The sequence below is a fragment of the Gekko japonicus genome, unplaced genomic scaffold (genome assembly GCF_001447785.1).
Source record: "Gekko japonicus isolate JY-2015 unplaced genomic scaffold, Gekko_japonicus_V1.1 scaffold2729, whole genome shotgun sequence".
Lineage (NCBI taxonomy): Eukaryota > Metazoa > Chordata > Lepidosauria > Squamata > Gekkonidae > Gekko > Gekko japonicus.
This window is the reverse complement of record NW_015172627.1, coordinates 148,786-171,765: the sequence shown is the minus strand read 5'-3', so window position 1 is coordinate 171,765 and position 22,980 is coordinate 148,786. Positions and strand designations below refer to the sequence as shown.

Genomic DNA, 22,980 nt, shown 5'->3' with positions numbered 1-22,980 from the left:
GAGGAATCACCCACCACCCAGACCGACGTGCCGGTGACTACTACGCCACCTGTAACTACCCCGGGGAAGGCCCCGGAGCACGGAACCGTACCAAAGATAACATCGGCTCACCTTTTCCTGACCCCCTGCGGACCGAGGCAACTGCCCAGGCAGGGGTATCAACCAGGCTCGTTAAGGTGGGGCCAATTTAACCCGGATTCAACAGCGGAGACGTATGTGCTCATGCAGGAGCTCCGGAGGGACAGCCGGTTTGATGTGGGATTTGCATCTGAAACTGGCTTCCCCCCGTTTGGGGGAGCCTTAGAAGCACTGCCCGGGGTCTGGGTGATGGGCTGTTCCAAAGCATGGAGCGGCCGCACCTCCCCTGAAGAGGGACTCGAGTTGGCTCTCTGCCTGGAAGCCGTGCAGCGGGACAGGCATCAACTAAGATGGGAACTTGAGGAAGTAATCCAGGCAATCCCAGAGATGGTGCTGCGAGCCCTAAGGGCCGAGAGGGAGGCACAACAGCTGGCTCCTGCTCTTCCCCCGCCAACAGGCCCCCCGGGAACCGGTGCCCCAAGAACCGAGACCACTGGGCCCGCCGGATGTGCCGGTGCCGCGACCAGGGGAGGGACCGGTCCCGGCGCCGTGGCCAGGCAGCCCTTAGTAACAGGGTTGGAAGCAGAGGTGGTGAAACTGCAAGATCCCCTAATTTTCACCCAGACGGATGGGTCCATGATGAAGGAGCCATGTGAATTCGAGATGGTCCCATTTCAGGTGGGGACAGGGGAATCACTGGGAGGAACGTCCGTTTGTGATCACCCACGCCGCCAGGTTCCCGTTGGTACTAGGGAGCTCTTGGCTGCATGGACATGACCCGTACATTTTGTGGGATGAGGGGAAGGTGCTGTTCATCTCCCCTCGTGCCACGCGCACTGCTGGAACCCACAGTGGGGTGCACAACCTGTCCTGGAAAGCCCAAGGGTGTGCTTGGCCCAAGAGGAATTACAATCTATTCCCCCCGAATACCGAGACTTGGCTAGGGTCTTTGAAGAAGAAAAATCCAACAAGCCCCCCCCCCCCCATAGGCACTCAGACTGTAGTATCGAATTGCTGCCGGGTCACAAATTGCCTAAGGGATGCATCTATGTGATGGGGCCGGCAGAGATGGATGAACTGTGTAAGTTTATCGATAAGAACCTAGCAAGGGGTTTCATCAGGCCAGCCTCCTCCCCTTTTGCGACCCCGGTGCTGTTCCGGATAAAGAAAGACGTGGGCTTGCGACTGTGTACGGATTATCGGGGCTTAAATGCTGTGTCATTGACTAATGCCTACCCCATGCCCCTCATCAAGGATTTACTAGCCGAAGCGGCTAAAGGGAAAGTCTTCTCGAAACTAGACCTCTGTGATGCATACTTCCGGGTCCGCATCCAAGATCGGGACAAGCACAAGACTGCCTTTAACATGCCCCTCAGCCAGTTCGAATACCGCGTAATGCAGTTCAGTCTTCAGGGGGCTCCGGGGGTCTTCATGAATTTGATTAATGAAGTTCTGCACAAGCATTTGTTTAAGGGGGCCCTCGTTTATCTAGATGATATCACCTCCCGTCACACGTGAAGTTGGTGAGGGAAGTCCTGATGACATTGCACAAGCACAAACTGTTCACGAATCTTTCCAAATGCGAGTTTCACAAGTCACACATTAAATTTCTGGGGTATTGGATATTGAATAAGGGACTAGAAATGGACCCGGGGAAGGTCCGTGATGTGCTGGGGTAGGAAACCTCCCACAACTGCCGCCAATTACAATCCTTCCTCGTTTCACGAACTTTTACAGAAATTTTCTGCCCAACTTTGCACAAATCAGTTTGCCCTCACTGACTTGTTAAAAACGAAAGGGAAGGGTCCTGAGGCTACCAAGCCAGGGCTGACGCTGGCTTGGAGCAAAGAATGCCAAGAGGCTTTTGAGTGCCTTAAATCCTTGTTCACATCAGAACCCATTGTAGCCCACCCCAATGAAAACAAAATATTTATCGTCCAACTCAACGCGTCAGACATAGCCATAGGGGGTGTGATCCTGCAAGAGAGGGATGATGGGTTACTACACCCCCTAGCTTATGTGTCAAGAAAGTTTAATGACACTGAGCATAACTGGTCTGTTTGGGGAAAAGAGGCGGGGCCGATCAGGCTGGCACTTGCTACCTGGAGGCACTGGTTGGAAGGGGCGCAAGTCCCATTTGAAGTATGGACTGATCACAAGAACTTGGAAATGCTTAAAACACCCCAGAGCCTTAACACCAAACAGCTCCGGTGGGCCAATTTCTTTTCCAAGTTTTAATTTACACTTCATCATTTCCCCGGTTCTGCGAACTCTCTCGCCGATGCCCTATCCCGCCTCCTTCAATACGACAGCCAATGGGAGGTGATTTTGGACTCTACGCCCTCTCAGCTCGGCGGGGTGATGACTACGCGCAGCCGTTCCAGCCCCTCCTTATCTAATACGCAGCCGGGATCCTGTCCCCACCCCCCTGTCTTGCCAGGCGGGGCACCTTGGAACAGTAGATTTATCTCTGCCTTCTCAGAGGGTGACAAGGTGGAGGTGGAGTCAGAGGGGGGGGCTGGAACTCAAACCGGATGGGTGTTGGTACTGCAGCAGCAAACTGTTTGTCCCAAATTCCCTACAGGGGGAAGTATTGAACATGGTACACAGCTTGAAATTGGCCGGTCACCCCGGGTTTGTTAAGTCCTTGTAGCTGCTGCAAAGGCAATTCTGGTAGCTGCAGATGCGAAAGGATTTGTCAGCGTTTGTAAAATCATGCCAAACTTGCGCCATGTGTAAATCCAGACCGGGCAAACCCCTGGGATTGCTGCATCCTCTCCCGACTCTGAGTCAATCATGGGAGGTGATCTCCATGGACTTTATTACGGATTTGCCCCCGAGTAAGACTATGTCGGTCATTTGGGTTGTCGTGGATTTATTCTCAAAGCAAGTGCATTTTGTCCCGTTCGCTTCCCTACCTACGGCAAAAGCACTGGCGAAAGCTTTCTTGCTCCATGTGGTCCGTCTCCACATGCTTCTGGCCAAAGTCATATCTGATAGGGGGGCCCAGTTCGTTTCCTGGTTCTGGGGGGAGCTTATGAAGCTTATGGGAATCGAATGAGCATTAAGCAGTGCTTATCATCCCAACCCCCCCCCCAATTTATCCATTCTGTGTTTCATTTCAGCCTCCTGAAACAGGCGTCAGGTTCAAGCCCATAGCGCCCATTTCTCACCCAGTGCCGGCCCCCCCCCCCCATAATGATCAAGGGCGAGGAACATTTTGAAATCTCGAAGATCCTGGACTCTAAACTCAAATGTGGAAAACTGTTTTACTTGGTGGAATGGCATGATTTTGGACACCAGTACCACGAGTGGGTGGAAGTAGGGGATATTCGAGCCCCTAGGCTGTTGCACAAGTTTCACTGGGAGTTTCTGGATAAACCGGGAAGCCTCCTGGAATAGCCGGGAGACCTCCCTGAATGCCCAGGAGACCTCCCGGAATGCCCGGGAGGGGCTGACTTTTGGGTGGGCAGAATGTCAGCTATGCTGCCATGATGTTTATGGGCAGGAGTGCCTTTGCTTGACCTGTGTGCCAGCTGCCGCTGCATTCCTTCATTCCTTATTATCTCTGACCTTGTAGACTGCCTGTGTAATGTCTTCCCATCAATTACCCATGGGACTAGTTTCGATTCCCAGCTTTGGCGTTAATGGCCTGGGGCCCCATTCTCCCATGCGTGGGAGTCAGGGCAATTGGCCTAGGGATGGGGGGGTGCATACAAATATCCTATATCCCATTATGCTTGTAGGAACGTAGCCATTCCTAACAGTAACGATGTTACTGCCTCTATAGCTCTTACAATAAAGTATAACCTTATGATAAGCGTGTACTCCATTGTTTGGCTGTGGAACCTTACAAGGGTCAGCCATTCATTCAAGATGATGCTGAGCTCCTCTTCTCCATACAGGATGGTCACGGAGGAAATGACATCCTGCACTGCTCTCTTCTGCTCCACCAAATGTGCTATCATGGCATATGTGGAGTTCCATGGGGTGGGTAGGTCCTGGATGAGCCTGTGTTCAGACTCATCCCCCTCCCCTGCTTCTTGCAGTACATACACACTTGATGCTGTGTAAGAAGTGGGTGGCCAGGCGCCAGTAGGTCTCAAACAGGGACTGCAGCTTGAGGGTGGCAGCACCCCAGGTGGCCCTCACAGTGCTCCCCAGCCCTAGAGGATCCTTCACCACAAGGTGAAGCATGTGTGCCAGGAAGTCAATGTCCTTGAGGAGTGTAGCCTTCACCATTGCCAGCATGTTGGTGCCAGCATCCGTGACCATGTAGCCATAATTGATGTTGCTACTGCCCACCTACTCCCTCAGGTTCTCTGTATCATGGCAGTAATGCTTGCCATGGTGTGGTCTGCATTCACAAGGTTAATTACAGCATATCTAAGGGCTAAATGATATCAATTATAAGTATACAACTTAAATATGCATGTATTTATTACAAATCAGATAAAAACAGATATAGGCCCAAATAGTAGCCTCAATACAGGATAAAATCATACATACTGAGAGCCAGTTTGGTGTGGTGGTTAGGAGCACAGACTCTAATCTGGGAGAACCGGGTTTGATTCCCCCCTCCTCCACATGCAGCTGCTGGTATGACCTTGGGTCAGTTACAAGTTCTTTCAGAGCTGTTCTCTTGCCAGCAGTTCTCGAAATAGCTCTATCAGCCCCACCTACCTCATGGGTGTCTGTTGGGAAGGGAAAGGAGATTGTAAGCCACTCTGAGACATCTTTGGGTAGTGAAGGGCAGGGTATAAATCCAATCTCCTCCTCCTCCTTCTCCACAATTGTATCAAGCATAAACCATATGTGACCAAAACCATAAGGATTTCAGCCAATTTGGCGTTCCTTAGTGGTCAAACATATTGCACATTGATTCAAGATAATACAATAACTGCTAAAATTGGGACCAATTGAAAATTATTTTATAAGTCTCAGTGAATCAAGGCAGATATATGATACAGGGGCCCAATTTCAATACCTTCTGCCCTGGTGATATACTCGTATCTTGAATCATACTTCAATTATATGTCCTTCTCATTTGGTCCAAGGAAAATGTATTCTCCATGTAGTTTGGAGCCGATGGGGTGGGGAATATATAAATGTGAATCCTCTGGGGAGGTACCCAATAGCTAAGCCTCAGTGTGAGCACAGAGACTGGGTGGTTCAGAGCCCTGAGTCCCAGCAGAGAGCAGAACACAAGCAGAAAGCAAAGCAATCACTCTGCTGTGCTAGCTCCATGCCTCTCTCTCGATTCACCAGCCAATGAACAAGAGACTGGGAGCAGAGCTGACAAATATATAGCCTTCTGAGTCCATACAGCAGAATGGGAACTCTGTGAATGTCAGTCAGCAGTGCCTGTTAAGGTTTGGAGAGCTCCTACTGGTGTTTCCAAGACTAGAGAATTCCACCCCCTTGTTGTCTTGGAGTTTTGTAAACAGTTTAATTGATCAACACCAGTCTGTCTCCATTCATGAGCTGCCATGAGCTCCATTCATGAGCTGCTAAAAGTTCATGAAAGGTCAGAGCCATGAACCTCAGTTCACAAACCGCGAACCTCAAGCTGGCAAAAGTTTTTTACAGACTTTACTTTGTAAGCTGGTTCATGCCCATCCCTGCTGATGCCTTTCCTTCCCTCTGAGGGCCACGGACCAGGTAAGTATCCCAGTTCTGAGGCCTTGATGGAGGGGGCTGAGTCCTGGCACAGGCTCATATCTGGACAAATTGCCATACCAATCAAAAAGGGCTTGCATAATAGAGATGTGAGGGTATAGTGGTGACACTAATTGCATCTAGACATAGGTGTCATTGCCAACAGTGTTCTTCAGTTAAGTAGAAATTCACATTCATTCTAGACCTTTTTTTCTTACTTTAAATACAGATCTGGGAATGTCCCTACTTTTTAGGCCAGTGTACTTTTTGCCCCTGGATTGGTCCAGTTGAAGACTCCATCTTTGAACAAAATGGATTTCAGACCCTGACTCTGTGTAGTTTGCCATCCGAAACTGTGACTTTTGCTGAGACTGCAGCAGTACAGCACTGGGTTATTGCTTTGCATTCCATGAGGAACATTTAACTGCAAGTAGCTGTAAACACTTAAAAAGAACCTTTCAACATTGAGAGAAAAACTTTTGTTCAGAGGGGCAGCTTGTCCAAATGGATTTTTAAAACAAAAGATTTCTCCCTCCAGATGACCCTATCTGTGTTTGGCTCTGCAGTGTATTTGGTGAGGGGAGAAGCATGAGTTGCTGGATGTTTTATCTTATTTTCAGTGATTTTTTTTTTTCCAATGGCTTCAGGAGAATAAGCCCAAAAGGAGCCCAAAAGCTGGTGCTTCAACAGGATTATGCTGTGTATGCTGTGCCAGATAAATTAAGAAAAGCAGCTGCTGAAATTCCAAGAGAAGTCTATAGGTCACTGACATATCAGAAACCACCATTATAGGCAACTAGATTGCACAAGACCACGTCCCTCTGTAAAAGGCACCCCTCCAGAACTGTTTGTATGGACAGTCATGCTTTTCCCCCACACACCTCTGGTAAACAGGAAGAACAGTCCCATGACTGAAAACAATGACTATAACTGGCATATTGTTTTGGTATGCTTGAAGACGTTATCGGTATAGAGACTTTATTCACTGAGAGCCATGGTCACATCCAACCCCTGGCTGCTGATGTCATTTTAGAGAAGAATTTGTACATTTAAAAATGCTGTCAGAGCTCAATCTTGAGTGGTTTTTCAAGTGCCGAAACTGTGTTCATACTTGAAAAGGCCAGGGGACAAAATCACCTGATTCTGATGTGACACAGTCTCACTACATTTTTAAATGTTTAATTATTTTCTAAAATGCATTAGTGGCCACAGGTCTGGCCAGTGGCTGCCGTAACTTCTAGTTTTGATTTAACATATTGCCATCGACCATCTTCTCTGGAAGATGCCAAAAAAATTCCCTATGGACTAAGACAATGCCCCTGTAGTCAGGATGCTATCGAATCCATTTCCCATGTTCTTTTAAATTGTCCATTTTATACGAAGATTCGAGAAAAATTTCTGCACACCCTTCTTTTTACATGTCAAGGTCCAGTTGCTACTCTCTGGGCAAAACACTTCTTCAATCTGTAATTCAAACCAGGGAAACTATTAATTGATCGGTTCTTTTTTTGTTCGCTGTTTGACAGCCACACTTTTGATGTATTCCTAAATTAAAGAGATCTTATCTCTTACATGCCAATAAAAGTTGTCTATCTGTCAACTTCTCGTTTGGCCCTGAATTAAAGAAAAATTAAGTCCATACCTCTGTCCCCACCTCTAAGGAGTTTGGGTGCCACCATAGTACTATCCCTGACCAAGAGAAATGTAGAAAATCCCAGAAGGAAGACAGGCTGAGAGCAGCCATATCTTTTATGTCCCACCTGCACTGACAATGTCTTGCTGTTTCTTTAGGCTTCCAGAGGCCGATGCCCATCTTCCACATTCTTCCTTCCAGTTCTTAGAAGACTGAGGACTGAGAGGTCCACAAGCCTGTGAGAGTTTCTTCCCAGTGTTCCCAGATCCTTTGATAGGTAGCTATGAAACTGCATTAGCTTGCTTGTGAGGAAACTAAGCTTTAAGTAGATTGAAAGGAAGATGGTATGGTAGAAATTAGCTTTTTAGTATTCAGAATGGCTAAGCTTCCTTTCATGTTAGCAACCTTCTGTTTCAAGTGTACTGGATGGTTTCACTGCCTACTGGAGGTTCTCTACTGGAGGTTAGTTTAGAATTATATTGTAGATTTGTATCTTATTGTAGATTTCTTACGCTTATGCAGTCTCAGTTTATATGTCCCATCTTTTCCATCTTAGGCAGCTTAGGTCACTGAAGCCCTATCTCTTCTCCCCAGGACGTAGCTACAGTGACCCATGCAATGGCCACTTCCAGGCTTGATTACTGCAATTCGTTCTATGCAGGCTTGCCTTTGAGGCTGACCTGGAAATTGCAACTGGTGCAAAATGCTGTGGCGCACTTGCTGACATCGACGCCTGTGCGTGCTCACGTTCAGCTTGTGCTCTGCCAACTGCATTGGCTGCCAGGTGAGTACTAGATTCACTTCAAGGTGTTACTAATGACCTTCAAAGCCTTACATGGCTTGGGACCAAGATATCTAAGGGCCGCATCTCCCAGTATATACCGCAGAGAGCACTATGCTCTAAAGATCAACACCTCCTGGTGGTCCCTGGTCCAAAGGATGTCCGTTTTGCCTCAACCTGGCCCCAGCCTAGTGGAAAATGTTCCCTACTGAGATCAGGGCCCTGAGGGATCTTCTTCAGTTGTGCAGGGTCTGCAAGACGGAGCTGTTCCACCAGGCCTTTGGGTGAGGCAGCGGGCACTCATCCATGGTCTACCTGAGGTTGCTGTCATCTACCCACTGATAGCTGGCCATTGTTCCATCTGAGTCAACAGGGCAGAACCCTTTTATAACTGGCCGAATCTTTGTTTTAGTTGTAACTATCAGGTTTAATGTCTTATATTGTTCAGTGTTTTAAATTTTAAATTCTGATTGTATTTATTATAAATGATGTTACCTGTCTGTAGCCCATTTGTGAGATGAGCAGGATATAAATAGAAGTAATAAATAAATAAATATTGTTTGCTGTAGCCATATATATTTTCATTTAATTTCTATATACACACTAATTACCATTCATTCATGTATTGTGCCGTTGCTTTTGTATTGCATTTTTGGCCCCCCGGAGGGGATTTTTTATTGCTTTTTTAATTGGACTACAAACTACAAAGAAATAAGGGAAGGGAACTACAATTAAGGAGAAAGTAAAGATACTCACTACTAACTAAAATCCCAAGAGAAGGAGATCATTAAAACAGCTTAAGTACAAAATCATTCCTTAAATCGCTGATATCTTTTGAACTTAGTCAGACATGCTAAAATATCTTTTAACACTTAAATTTAACTGTTAGAGAGAAACACCAGAGCATCCCATTATTAAAAACCATATTTTTCAAAGGCACAATTCAGAGTCCTTCAGCCTTCATTTTTTCTTTTCTTGTCTTTTCCTCAGTTTATATGGACTTTTAGGGGCAGCCGCCCCTTTTTCAGAAAGAGAGTCCTCTCCAGAAAACCCCGAGTGCAGCTCGCCACTGGAATTACTGTCCTTCTCTTTATCCACATCCTCTGGTTCACCCAACTGGATTCTCAAAAAGTCCCATGCTTTGGAAACAGAGTCAATCTTTTCTTTTTTATCTTGATGTTTGAAGGTTACACCCTCTGGATATAACCAACTGTAGCTAATTGCATTTGTTTGAAGAAAAGAATTAAATCTTTATATTTCTTTCTCCTTTGTCTTATTTCAAATGGAATGTCTTTCAGAATCCTGATGGTACGGTCCCCATTTTTAAAGGGCTCCCCCGCCGTCACTCTCAGGATAGAATCCCTCACGTGCCTCTTCGAGAATCTCATTACTATTTCCCCAGGCAGATTATTCTTCTTTATGTATACAGAATAGGACTTGTAGGCCACATCCATTTCGCTCATAAGATACTCCGCCTTCAAATCTGTCACTGGGGCTAATGCATTGCTCATCACTTGCTTCAGATTCTTGCCTTTGAATTCTGGGACACCTTGGAATCGAAGGACCAAGTTTGCCTTTTCTATTTGTAGCTGTAAAAGTTGTTCTTCTGTAGAAATTTGCTTCTTTTCCAATCTTTGCACCTTTTTCTTCACCTTTTGGGTACTGGCGTCAACTTCTTTCACTTTCTCAGCTGTTTGCTCTGTGATTTTAAGAGTCTCATTCAATTGAAGATGCTGAGTAGTGATGCTTTGGTTCATCATTTACAGCTATTCCTTGAGATTAGTCATCTGGTCCAGCAGGGGGTGCAGGGATTCTGCCAATGTTTTAGCCAACTCGGTGGTTGCTTCCGGACGAGGGCTCCCATCTACTTTCACTTTTAAAAGTTTTTCTTTCTCAGTCCTCTTCCCTGCCGTCTTTATGGATTGTTTATTTTCCAAAGATTTGCTAAAGTCTCTGAATATATGCTCATCTGCGCCCTGGTAAGTCTCTCTCAACAGATTTCAGCATTTTTGCTTCCACTCCCCCCTGGGTCTCGCATTTAAATTCGTGCGTTTGGGAGGGGCCCCTCCCCCGCTCACTTTCTTTCCTAGTCCTTGGGGTGGGAGCTTTCATTATAAAATGTCAATTACACTCTAATCCAACTCACAGTTCATAATCAGTCTTGCGACTTCGCTGTAGCTCCATTTAAACCACTTGATCTCCAGCGCTTGTCCTGGTCAGCGTCACTAGTTCCATACGGACACACAGCAGGAGAACCATCAGGATGGAGAAGCACCTCGATTCCCCAGCATTGTGCTGGCGAAGAAACCACCTCTCAAAAGTCCCATGGCCTTTCAACCAGGCTCTGGGGGGGTAGCGAGAGTCGCCCCCCCTTTCTGCTGGTGCACAGATTTCATCCCCGGGAGGTCCGGGAGATGAGTCTGCTCAATGTGTCGCCATAAACCAGAAGTTCTGTAGTGCATTGTACAATAATGTCTTCCAATAAATTGCTTGATTCATATCAGTAACATCTTGGAGTCTTTGTCTTCCTACTTGCAGTTGCATGTCCACTGATGTGATATGATCCCATAATATCAGAGGCCTCCTGCCTAAACAGGCCCATAGCCATGGGGGTCCCTGGAAGGGCAATGCCCCCCCTCCTGAATGTGTGCTTCTCCTCCTTTCCTGGTCCCCCCTCCCAGGAAGTGGATGGAGCCTGGGGCAACCAATGTTGACGTTGCTCCCGGGCAGCCTAGTGGCTCTGCTGCCACCTGCCCAAGGGCCAAATTACTTGTCCAGCATGAAGTAGAGGTCAAAGGTACCATAGCAGGAGGAGCCTGTTGCCACCATCCACCACCTTCTCCACACAGATGCCAGCAGCCAAGAGCCAGGGAGCACAAAGGAGAAGCCCTGCCACAGGCTCGCCCCATGCCATGGTCCCCTAGCCTCCCCCAGCGCAGCAGCCCACAGCCAACCAGATGGCACCTACATGCCCTCCACCAGCAAGACAATGATGAGAAGGAGACCATTGTCTACCTACCCACTGCTCAGCCCCCATTTCCTGCTAGCCTGTCTTGCTTGGCAGGGAAGGGAAAGCTGAGCGGCTGTGGGGAAATGGACACGTGTTCAAGGATGGCTGGCCAGACTGCTGCCTTGGCCGGGGCTGGCTACCCACCCAGGGGCAGGAATGAGTGGGACCAGACTGTGATTGTACCCAAACTGGGAGGGTGAGGGTGTAGAGATAGATTGGAAAATGCCACCCAGTCATGGGTAAAATAGATTGGTGGCCTGCAAAGGGGGGGCTAAGAGAGCAGGAGGGGAACATGGGGGAGGAACTTCCCTAGCCTGGGCCTTGGATTCCCCCCATAAAGCATGAAGGAATTAGCGGGGGGGCCCTCCACATACACCATTTTGCAGAACTTTCACTGTTGGCAGTGGCAGAAGAGCTCCAGTAATAAAATTAGTTTCAATAATTGAATTAGCCCTGTTAATTAAATTAGCCACCATGCTAAATTGCCCTGTATCCTCCTCCCAAATTTTTGGCTTCAAGGCTATGCCTAAAAGGACTGAATTCACACCAATAACCTATCGCAATATGGTGGGGGGAGGAGGAAGAAGGATAACATTCTTGCAACACCTTTTTCCATATTATTAGATTAGGCATTTAGTACTGAAAAACTTAAGTTTAAAAGTTTGGAATGCCAGTTTATTTTATGATTCAGGCATCTTTTGTATGGTCAAATCTAACTTGTGACAACTTGAGTTAGGCCTGACATAGCCACGACTATCTATTTTATAATTTCTCTTGGATTGTATTATTGGGAAACGCTTTTAATATTGTATGCCAATAAAAGGTATTTGAATTGAATTGAATTGAATACTGAAAAACTCCAGGATATGATTGAAGTTTGAAGACTTGGTAGTGACGTTTAAATAATTTCTCATGATCTGTATTGTTTCAGTTATGTTAATCACTGAGAGATACAGTGAGAAAGATGGTGTAGTCTGCTCAAAGCACTTGACAACTGGTTAGATACAATGAATCTAAAATTTCTTCAGCAGTATTAGATTAGTTTAGATCTCACACTTTCCTGAAAGCTAAACAATTAAACTAGTATTGTATAAGATATTTTTTCTGGAAGGCTGTCAGGGTAAATCAGACAAGCACCGTTCTATCATCTGTCTTAAAAGCAGAATATTACATTCTCTCTCTCCCCCCCCCCTTTCCATCCTCATTTAGGATATAAAATAGGAAGCAACTGAAAATCCCAGGAACTATTAAAAATGATTACATTGTCCATTTTTAAGAAGCTAACAGAACCATATACCTCTTCAAATAGATGACTGTCTTTCAAGGGCATCATGCCTTCATATATTTCCAATGCAAGCAAAATTCCTTTTTGTTCATTATGTTTATGGTGTTCCACCTCTTATCTGATAAAACCAAAGGAATTAAAGGCCATAGCAGAACAAACTTCAAAAAAGAATAAAACCATTTACTTTCTGTGCAGCAAACAAGATTCAGCCTAATGCTATGCATACTACTCAGATGTAAGTCTCATTGATTTCATGGAAATTTAGTTTAGTGGGATGCACGTCTTTGTAAATGTTCTTAGGTGTGCAGCTTATATTCAGAACAAGAGAAATACAAAGGCAAAAGAAGACAGAAAGTGGGGCAATTTGCACACTAAAACAAAATGCTAAAATAAACAATGCATAAACTTAATAGAAAACTAATTAGATTAGAGAAAAGATGCAAAACTGGAACTGGATAAAGAATACTTTTATCAATAGAGAACAAGGACACTGGGAGATGGGGTAAATTGACCTTTTTGGCTCTTGGCTGTCAGAACCCACAGCTTACAATGAAGTACACACATTCAGGAACGGTTATACTTTGATTGCAAAGCTATAGATGCAGTAACACAGGAACTGTTAAGAATGGCGGCAGCCCATTGAGCATTCGTATGCACCCCCCCCTGGCATGGGCCAATTAGCTATCCTCCCGCGCGCGGGATCGGCTAGGAAACAGTTAGATCAGGTAGCTAAAGCTGAGAACCAACACTCTCCCATGGTACCTAGGAGAAACCCAAACAATACAACTCCCTCCTGCACATCTGTATAGATAAGCATTTCGGCGCAAAGCAGAACAAGCACAGAAAGGAAAGCATTAGCAATTAACCAGACACCAACCGAACACCCCAACCCCCATGGCAGTGTAGCTGACATTGGCATAACTCAGAGAACTAGGCAACTAGCTCTGTGTCTGTCATGTCTTTTGGTTGCAATCTCTTCCTCAGCTCCTAACAATGTTATAATTCCTCTTGTCGGTCCTTTCCTCATTTGCCTGCCACTCCAGTTTTTCTCAGTGTTCAAGTCAAGGTGATTTAAGTCTACGGCAAAACAGCATCCAAATAACCCAGGGCAACAGCAGGCTGAAACCAGGCTGACCACTGTAGGGAGGTAATATAAAGCAGGATGGGGAAAAAACCTGGAATAAAAAGAAGGTTGAACTCGATTTTAGTGTTGGGGGTGGGGAGCTGGATTAAAAAGAAAATTTGATTTGATTTTAGTGCGGAATTGCTTGGAAGACACTGCGGTGAATATGGATTAAAAGGAGAATGCAGAAAGGTCTATCCTCTCACACCCTTTTTGTCCTGGAATGCATCTCTTATGCCTGTCCTGAAAGCATCCAGAAGCCATGTCTTCTTAAACTCCACACATGAAAGCTAATTCTAGAGCTTGACGTGGGAGCCTAGAGGGGACCAGGCAAATGAGGGGAAGCCATTACTTTCACTAAGGACTATTTAGATTAATTCTTAAAAAAAAATTTATTGCTTTTCACTATAAACTACAGAGGACAGCGGAAGACAGGAGGGCCTGGCGGGAGCTGGTCCATGGGGTCGCGAAGAGTCGGACTCGACTGTGCGACTGAACAACAACAAATAAACTACAAAAACTACACAGTACAAATTCAGAGTAGCAAGGTACAAAAATGATCTATCTTACACTTTGGCTATTTCCCTATATAATCAAGTTTACAATCAACCATTTCATTTCTAAGTAATAACTGTTCAAATAGAAAGAACAATAATTTCTTAATTTTGGTATCACATATGAGCAATAATACAAATTCTTTAAGTTCTGACATAGAGAAATTTTAGATCTTCATTTGGATGTCTTCTTGTCTTTACGCTTCTTCTTCTTTTGGCAGGGGATTTTAACCTTATAAGATCTGAGTGCAGCAGCTCCCAAATCAGAATCAAAGTCAGAGTCAAAGTTTTCACCCAGGGACACCGAAGTAGATGAGGAGCTGTCAGTGGCTGATGCCTGATGGTCACTGTTTTCTTCTATTGCCTTCTTTTCCTCTGCTTCTTTTCTCTCCCCCCCCCCCAGAGTTTGGTGCTGCTTCAGGAATGAATCTGCTTTAAAGAGAGAGTCATTCTTTTCCTTCTTTTTGTAGTTGAATATAAGGCTTTCTGGTAAAATCCTCGACATTGTTCTTTTGAAGGAATGTTGTAAGATTTCTATATTGCTTCCTCTTCTTACGTATTTCATATGGTACATCTTTCAGTACTTTGATCTCTTCCTCTTGGATTTTTAATGTTGTAGCAGTAGAGGCTTTAAGTATCTTGTTGATCTTTTTGCAAATTTAACCAATATTTCCCCTGGAAGATTATTTTTCTTCACAAACTCTGAATAAGTTCTATAAATCATGTCTATGTTCACTTGCAATAATTCAGTTTTGCTGTTGATCAAGGGGGCCAATGCTTCGCTTAAGATTTCTCTTAAATGTTCATCTTTTTTTGGTACCCCTTGAAATCTTAAAACATATAAAGATCTTTCCACTTGCAATTGTAATAATTGTTGTTTTTCAGAATCTCTTTCTCTCTCAGCAATGTCTATTCTTTGATCCATCTCTTTGGTCTTAGCTTCAACCTGTATTAGCTTTTTGACTGTCTTCTTTGATTTATCTTTGGTCTCCTTCAACTCCTTCTGCAAATCATCAAACTTTTTGTTGAGATTTGTCAGCTGATCCAGCAGAGGGTGCAACACTTCAGAAATCATACCAGCTAAATTGGTGGTAGTTTCCGGTCTCGTGACCGGTGATGCTGTGGTGGCGCTCCCTGTGGTGCCTCTGCCTCTGGACCCCATTTCCCCCCCACGTTGTGACATAGTTTATGTTAAGGTAAAAGTTCTTAAAAATTCTAAGACTTTCCTCTGGGCTGAATAACGAGCCCCGCTGCGATCTGCTTTGGTTGGTTGGGTTTCTAACAGCTTGTTGATAGTTTGCTTCTCGTTTTGCTGCTTTTTACACTATAGGGTAGGGTTCTTCCTCCTGAGAGTTCCCCCCCTTTCTCTAGGGGTCTTTGCCATCTCACTGTCAGTTCTTCCACCCGCTTTACTTTTGTCTTTCTTTTGAAACTCATTAACACACTTTTTTTTTTGCTGGATGTCATCCCATAGGAAGAGTCCTTTGCTTAAGTCCTCACGCGCTCTGGTCCGGTAACGTCTCTGGGCGCCATTGCTGAAGAAGTCGAAGACTTCCGAACCCCCTCCCTGCTACCTCGATGCAAATCACATCCATTGGTTCTCGATGGTGTGCGTTCGTTTGCGAGTCACCGAAAACCGGAAGTCAGAACTATTAGATGAATTCTGAAGGGCAGGATTTTATTACAGTACAGCATTTACTTATGACTGATTTATATGATTTGTGGCATACTTCAGTGTTTAGTTAAACAATTGCCTGCTGAGTGGGACAGTCATGCAGCAAGGACTTTTTTATTCAACGAGTATTTAAATTCTAGAATTCGCTGCCAAAGGATGTAGTGATGACCATGAGCATGGATGGCTTTAAAAGGGCATTAGATTCATGGAGAATAGGTCCATCAATTGATACTAATCGTGGAGACTAAAGGGAACCTTCATACTCAGAGGCAGCAAACCTGTGAATACCAATGGCAAGAAGCAACATCTGGGGAAGCCCTTGGCCTCTGTGCCTTTTGTCCTCTGTATGGAACAGATTGCTGGTTTTATCCCGTAATCACTGGTTTTATCCAACAGGGCTCTTGTTATGTTCTTAAGGGTTTTTCTTCATTCTTTTTTTTAGACAGGGATATAATTCAATGAGGGGCCACAGTGGCTCAGAGGTTAAGACACTGAAGCTGCAGACCAGAAGGTCTGTAACTCGGCAGTTTAAGTCTCTAGTGCCGCATGACAGAGTGAGCTCTGTCTCTGGCCCCAGCTCCTGCCAACCTATCAGTTTGAAAGCAAGAAATTGCAAGTAGATAAATAGCTGTTAGAGAATGAGATTGATATTTGCTTTATGGACTTATATTTATTGCTACACACACACATAGGCTCAGAAGACAGTACACTATAAGTGACTTCCGGCCAGGCGGCACAAATGGCGACCGGCTCTCAGGATGCTCCCGGAGCCGGATCACTCACTCGCAGTCTGGGGGGGTCCCGCGTGAGCGGAGATCCTAAGGAGCCCTAGGGTAAGGGCTCCGAACTAGGGGCACTTAAGGGAGTAAGCCTCTTGTCGACCAGAAGGTCGGGAATTGAGGCTCTCCCTCTGCCCCAAATGGTCCCGGCTGCGGCGTGCCCTGTAATGGGGACTAGCAACGCCACCGGAACATCAGAGTGATGGAGCAAAAAGGCAAAGTCTGAACAAAAGCGAAAAAGCGATGAACTGTGAGTTGGGGATTGAATTTGAAGCGGCTTTATAAACGCGTTCGCACCCCCAGGAAATTGGAGGGGGGGGAGGGGGAGGCTCCCCCCATTGAAAGAAATGACTTTTTAAAAGAAAAGAGGGTGGCGAAGCGGAGAATTGTAGAAGCGAATTACCTTTGGGGAAAGAGCAGAAAGCGGCAGTCAGGGATGTTTCTCTGGGCTGCGTAGCATGAACTTTTGAAATATAAATAAAACCGAAGCATGGTGGGGCAGAGAAGGCCGCCCGAGAAGCAGCTGAAGAAGACGGGCAGGACTTCCTGTCCAAGCCCTTCCCCTGCTGTCAATCAACAAGAGGGTGAACTTATGCACCATCTGCTGGAAGAACTGCAAAAAATCACTGGATAGCATGGAGAGTGCCTATACTGTGCAGCAAAAAAAGATGACAGAAACAGCTGACAAGGTAGATGATATTGCAAAGAAATGTTTGGCATCAACGGAAGAGATACAGAAAGTTAAGAAAAAGGTCATTAAAGTGGAAAAGCACCAAGAAAGACAGGATAATAAACTGTTATTGCTTCAAATGGAGAAAGCAAACTTGACTCTTCGATTCCAGGGTTTGAAGGAAGAGGAAAAAGAGGACCTCAGAGACATTTTGGCAACAGCTTTAGCACCACTGACCGGCAATCAAGTGGAAAAAATAAAAGAAGAGATGGATTTGGCTTATAGAGTGTATTCCAATTTTACAAAGAAAAATAAATTGCCCGCAGAAGTGGTAGTGAAATTTACAAAGCAATGTCTCAGAGATCAGATTTTAAAAGCAGCTTCGGCAACACCCTTGAAAATTGGAGATCAACCAATAAGAATTTTGAAAGAAGTTCCATTTGAAATCAGAATGAAGAGAAAGGAATATAAAGGCTTGACCATGTTCTTACAAAACCATCAAATGAGTTACAGATGGTTGGTGCCAGAAGGACTGGTTTTAAATTTAAAGACAGAAGAGAAAAGATAGACTCTATCTTTAAAGCTCAAGACTTTTTGAAGAGGCATGCCAGTTCAGAAGAAGAAGCAGAACTTGCCAAGTGGATGTTGGGAAACAGCGAAGAAGGCAGCAGTTCTGAGGGAGAGGTGAAGGACGAGGAAGACAAAGAAGCAATTGGCACAAAGTATAACTTGAGAGATAAAAAAGGGAAAGGCCCCAAGAATTAACTGTTTTGGATTATACTGTAAAAGTAATTCTAACCCTAAAAGGACATTACTAACATATTAACTATTTCTTTTTTGAAAACTAAAGAAAAAGAAGATCACCTATCCACGGAAAAAAAACTTTGACTTTAAATTTGAAAAGGTTAATTTACTAATACTTAACATCACTCAACTCTTTTCTTTATCCCTCTATATTCCCTCCCTATTTTTCTAAGTAAACTGAAATTCTCTCCTTTTTAGGAGAGGGAAATAAAAAAAAAAAATTTTAAAAAAAGAAGATGACAGTACACTATAAGTCACCTGTTGTGATGTAACACATAGAAGGTGCTTGCATATGCCTTACATGTAAATAAGGTTTCAGCTACACAGTTACCAGCCTGGTGAAGAAGCACAAACCTCCATTATTGTGAGCAATGAGAAACAACAGCTTGAGAAGAGACAGCACCCATTGCAGAATCATTTGTGGTCACCTACGACACATCACTGCTTTGTTCCTGCATTGGTATTTCCTGCCAAATGGACATTTGGTTCACAATGAGAATGGCCAGCTTCATCAACACTACAATAGAGCATCCTGACGCCAAGGTTTTCACACCTGTCCAGATGCCCTCCTTTTTTTTTTGAAATTTTTGTTTATTGAGTTTTCCATTATCCATTTACATTATGCCTTACATTTACTATTCTTTTGAGTCATTTTTATACACATTGTCCAACCATGCATAAAACATTTTCCAACGTTTATCAAAAACTTTTCTTTTACCCTGCAACGATAAACTTAGTCTATCCATTTCAGCTACTGAAAGTATCCTCTCTATTAATTCTTTTTTTGAAGGTATTTCATCCTTTTTCCATTTACTGGCTATTTATATTCTTGCTGCTGTAATGAAGTAAATTATTATATATTTATTTGTCCTGCTATATATGTCAAGAAGAATATTCAATAAAGCAATTTCTGGTGTGAACGCTATCTGAGTGCCTGTTATCTCACTTATCATCTTATAGTCTTTTTTTCCCAGTATCTTTGTATTTTTTTGCATCCCCACCACGTATGCATATATGTCCCCACATTTTTCTTGCATTTTCAACAGTTTCTATTAGTGTTCATATAACATTTTGCTAATTTCTCAGGTGTCCAGTGCCACCTGTAGAACATCTTATAGATATTCTCTTTATATGGAATTGCTTTCATTAGCTTTATTGAATCCCACACCTTTGTCCATTGCTCAGAATGTTTTATGCAAATCTTTTGTCCAAGTTACCATAGTTCCTTTGATCTCTTCCCCTATCATGTAATCTGTTATCAACAGTTTATAGAATCGTTGAATTAATTTATCACTGGATGACAACCATATTTTGTCTAATTTGTTGTTCTCACTGTAGAAGCCTTTTTTCTTATCTATGTTGTATCTCGAGACTAACTGCATTCTCTCCCACCAAGTAAATTTTGTGCTCTGACTCACTATTTGCTCTTCCATTTTTAGATTGTTGTTCTTATCTAATAAATCTCCATATGATACTATTCTATATTTGTCCATCAATGTTGACATTGTTAGAGCTTCTATTGGAGCCACCCATTTCGGAGTTTTAAGATAATATCGTGTTTTAATTTCTTTCCATATTTTCATCAGTGAACCCCTTATCATGTGTTGTGTAAAATTCTTCGTGCTTTTGTCCTCTTCGTATCACACATATTTATGCCAGCCCATTGCTAAATTATGTCCTTCCAATTTTAGTAATCTAATATTTTCTAATGTTATCCATTCCTTAATCCACGTCAGTGCAGCTGCATTGTAGTATAGATTCCAGTTTGGTACTCTGAAGCCTCCCATTTCTTTTTTATCCTGCATATTTTTCCGATTGATCCTCGCTTTTTTATTGCTCTATATAAATTTATTACAGATTTTCTCGAAATCCTTAAAATAAGTAATTTTTCTTATTATTGGAATGTTGTGTGCCAAAAATATAAATCTCGGCAGAATATTCATTTTAATAGCTGCAATTTTTCCCATTAACAAGATCTTTAAATCTTTCCACTTTTCTAAGTCTTTCTTCACATCCCTAAGCAGTTTATCATAATTGTCCTCTTTTAAGGTAATGTTCCTGCATTGGTATTTCCTGCCAAATGGACATTTGGTTCACAATGAGAATGGCCAGCTTCATCAACACTACAATGGAGCATCCTGACACCAAGGTTTTCACACCTGCCCAGATGCTCTCTTTTGAGTAAGGTTTTAGATTACAATATTGGCCACTCCTGTTAGGTAACCACTCCTCCCTACATGCAACCAATAGGATTGTTTTTGGGACAGACTAACAGGGAGGTGGGCCAGGAGGTTGGCACGGCCACCACCCACCTCCTGGATCCCCCAATAAAAGGAGAGAAGCAGTCACATGTTCTCTCTCTCTCTCATACTTGATCAACTAGCATCTCCACCGCAACAACTCCTGTCTGCTTTTACCCCTCTTAAGTCCCACTTGCTATCTCCAAACCTTGCCTCCACTGCCCACACGTTCTGGCTGGTTCTGGTAATGTGTGAATTCCCTTAGTTTTCCATTTCTTTTCCTCTATTCTTCATTGGAACAACCAACCTGCAAGACAGATAAGTATTGTCCACCATCGCCCTACCTGCTAATGCAACAGTGCTTATTTTAATACTGTATTTTTAAGGAACTTGATTGAATGTGTGAGTGCATCAGTATTGTTTGTATGAGATTTATTTTCTTAAGTAAAAGACATCTATTTTAACCACAACAGCCTCAAAATCTTTTACTGGTAACCCTTGGTGGAAAAAGGACCTTGGTATAGTTGGCAAGGACCCATTTATAAATTGCCAATTGCTGTAAATAAAGCAATTCGGCTAACATAGATACCACTTTGTTGGGAAGGTAACAGCGTTCCATGTGCCTCAGTGTTTAATCTTGCCAGCCACATGACCACAGAAATGTCTTCAGACAGTGCTGGCTCTTCGGTTTGGAAACGATGAGCACTACCCCCTAGAGTTGGATTCAACTAGCTTTCGAGCAAGGGAAACCTTTACTTTACTTTTTATAATTCCATTGGGTTGTCTGAGAATGTTCATGTACAAAAAACCAATTGCCCTGTACTGCATGGTTAGGAAGGTAAACAGTGAACCAACCTGTCAAACAGCCACAATCAGATTGATAAATGGTTAAATCAATCATGGAAAAACTGGCTTCCTGTTTGCGACCAGTGAACAGAATGAGATGAAATGCAGATGTTCAAGCATCCTTAGTTAAAGGTCTAGAAAAGTAGGAGATAACTGTCTAGAAAGGTAGAGGATAACTGTTTTGGAGCAATTGTAACTCATCTTTTCAATTAATATTAATGCCCAAGAAAGGATGGTTTGGAACATCTTTTTTTTTTTTTTTTGCCAGCTGAATAAGTTTTGGGCTGAGTTTCTGTTGTTTCTTTGTTTCAGGTATTTAGCCAGGGTTTGACCCATGGCTCTTTGCCTTCTACATGTTGACTATGGCCTTGTGAAGGAGGCCAGAAGATACAGAATTAGCCCAAGATGCAGTATATTAATATTGCTTGGGGGGAGGGGTTTTGTCTGGTTTGTTTATTTAAATGGTACTTTTGTATTTTTTAACCTGGATGGTCCAGGCTAGCCTGATCTTGGAACCTAAGCAGGGTCAGCCTTGATGAGTACTTGGTTGGGAGACCACAAAGGAAGTCTAGGGTTGCCACACAGAGGCAGGCAATTGCAAACTACCTCTGAGCATCTCATGCCTTGAAAACCAGATGGGGTCTGGTGTGACTTGATGACCCTTTACACACACAAGTTGCTTCTCCTTATGTGGGTGGGTGAAGAGTCTCTCTCTCTCTCCCCCCCCCCACCTCGGTGTCTGTCCTGCGGACTTTCCCCCCCCTCTTATATTGTTTTTCCCCTCGGCCAAGCGGGAGTCTTCCAGTTTTCCTGCCTAAAGCGGTTCACATCTGCTTTTGTTGGGTGGGGAAGGCAGCTGCGTCCTCCCTCGTAATTGTTTTAAATGTTTTACTGTGTTTTTATCGCACTGAGTGCCATACTGTGAATTACGGTGCTGCATTGCACCCTACACTGTAAGCCGCCCTGAGCCCGCGTGCGGGGAGGGCGGGGTATAAATAAAATTAAATAAATAAATAAAAAAATTTGAGGAGGGGGGAAGCATAGTAAAATACTTAACAAATAAATATATTTTATTGTTTTCAAAGACCATAAAAGTTGTACACTATTGACAATATGCTACAAAATGACTATAGCATTTTATTTTTAATGTTTCTTTTTTTTCTTGTTACACAGTGGTGCATGTTTACAACAGCTCCATGATATGATTGCATTTAAACTGTTTTCTTCCTACCACCACTGTTAACCATATAGTTAGTAATGGGGCCTAACTGGAGGGTTTCATACTTTGAGCAAAATGTGTCTGCTTACACTGAGTAACCCTAAGAGGCTAATAAGTCTAAAAGTGGTGACACCCTGAGAAGACTTGTTCATGGGCCTCTGGCAACTGACCCCTAATCTAAAAAGAATGTGCAGACAAGGATACTAAAACAGAATTTTCTACAGAGAGAGAGAGATGTGCACACACACATTTAAACATACACACATACAGAAACAAACCCTTTTCACATCAGGATATGAATGCTGTTTTTGCTGCAGCTAGGCAACTGGCAAATGAAAGTAGCAGCAGTCCAGCTATCACATGGTGACCCGAAATAACTTCAGAAATTATTACTTTCACATATAATTGGGGGCAACATGGTGAGCCAGTGTTCATAAGCACAGGCCATATGCTCTTAAACAGGCCCAAATTTGTTTGTACAGTGTTTAAGTTCAATAAATTAAAGCAAAATGAAAAATCTGCTGACAGAAAGTAAGCAACTATAAGGGGAGAGCAGTGTGTTAAATTCTTCATTCTAGATCATTTAGGAAATGTTCCATTCATTTCCGATTCATGAGCTGAGCCC

At 43.7% G+C, this 22,980-nt stretch overlaps 1 protein-coding gene across 1 annotated transcript; it reads left to right on the top strand.

The window, feature by feature from the left end:
- Window positions 1–1,146: 1,146 nt before the first annotated feature.
- On the top strand, window positions 1,147–1,596 carry LOC107119215 (RNA-directed DNA polymerase homolog). Its single transcript, XM_015421681.1, has one exon. It carries the CDS (start codon window positions 1,147–1,149, stop codon window positions 1,594–1,596), a length of 450 nt encoding a protein of 149 aa, XP_015277167.1.
- The last annotated feature ends 21,384 nt before the right edge of the window (window positions 1,597–22,980 follow it).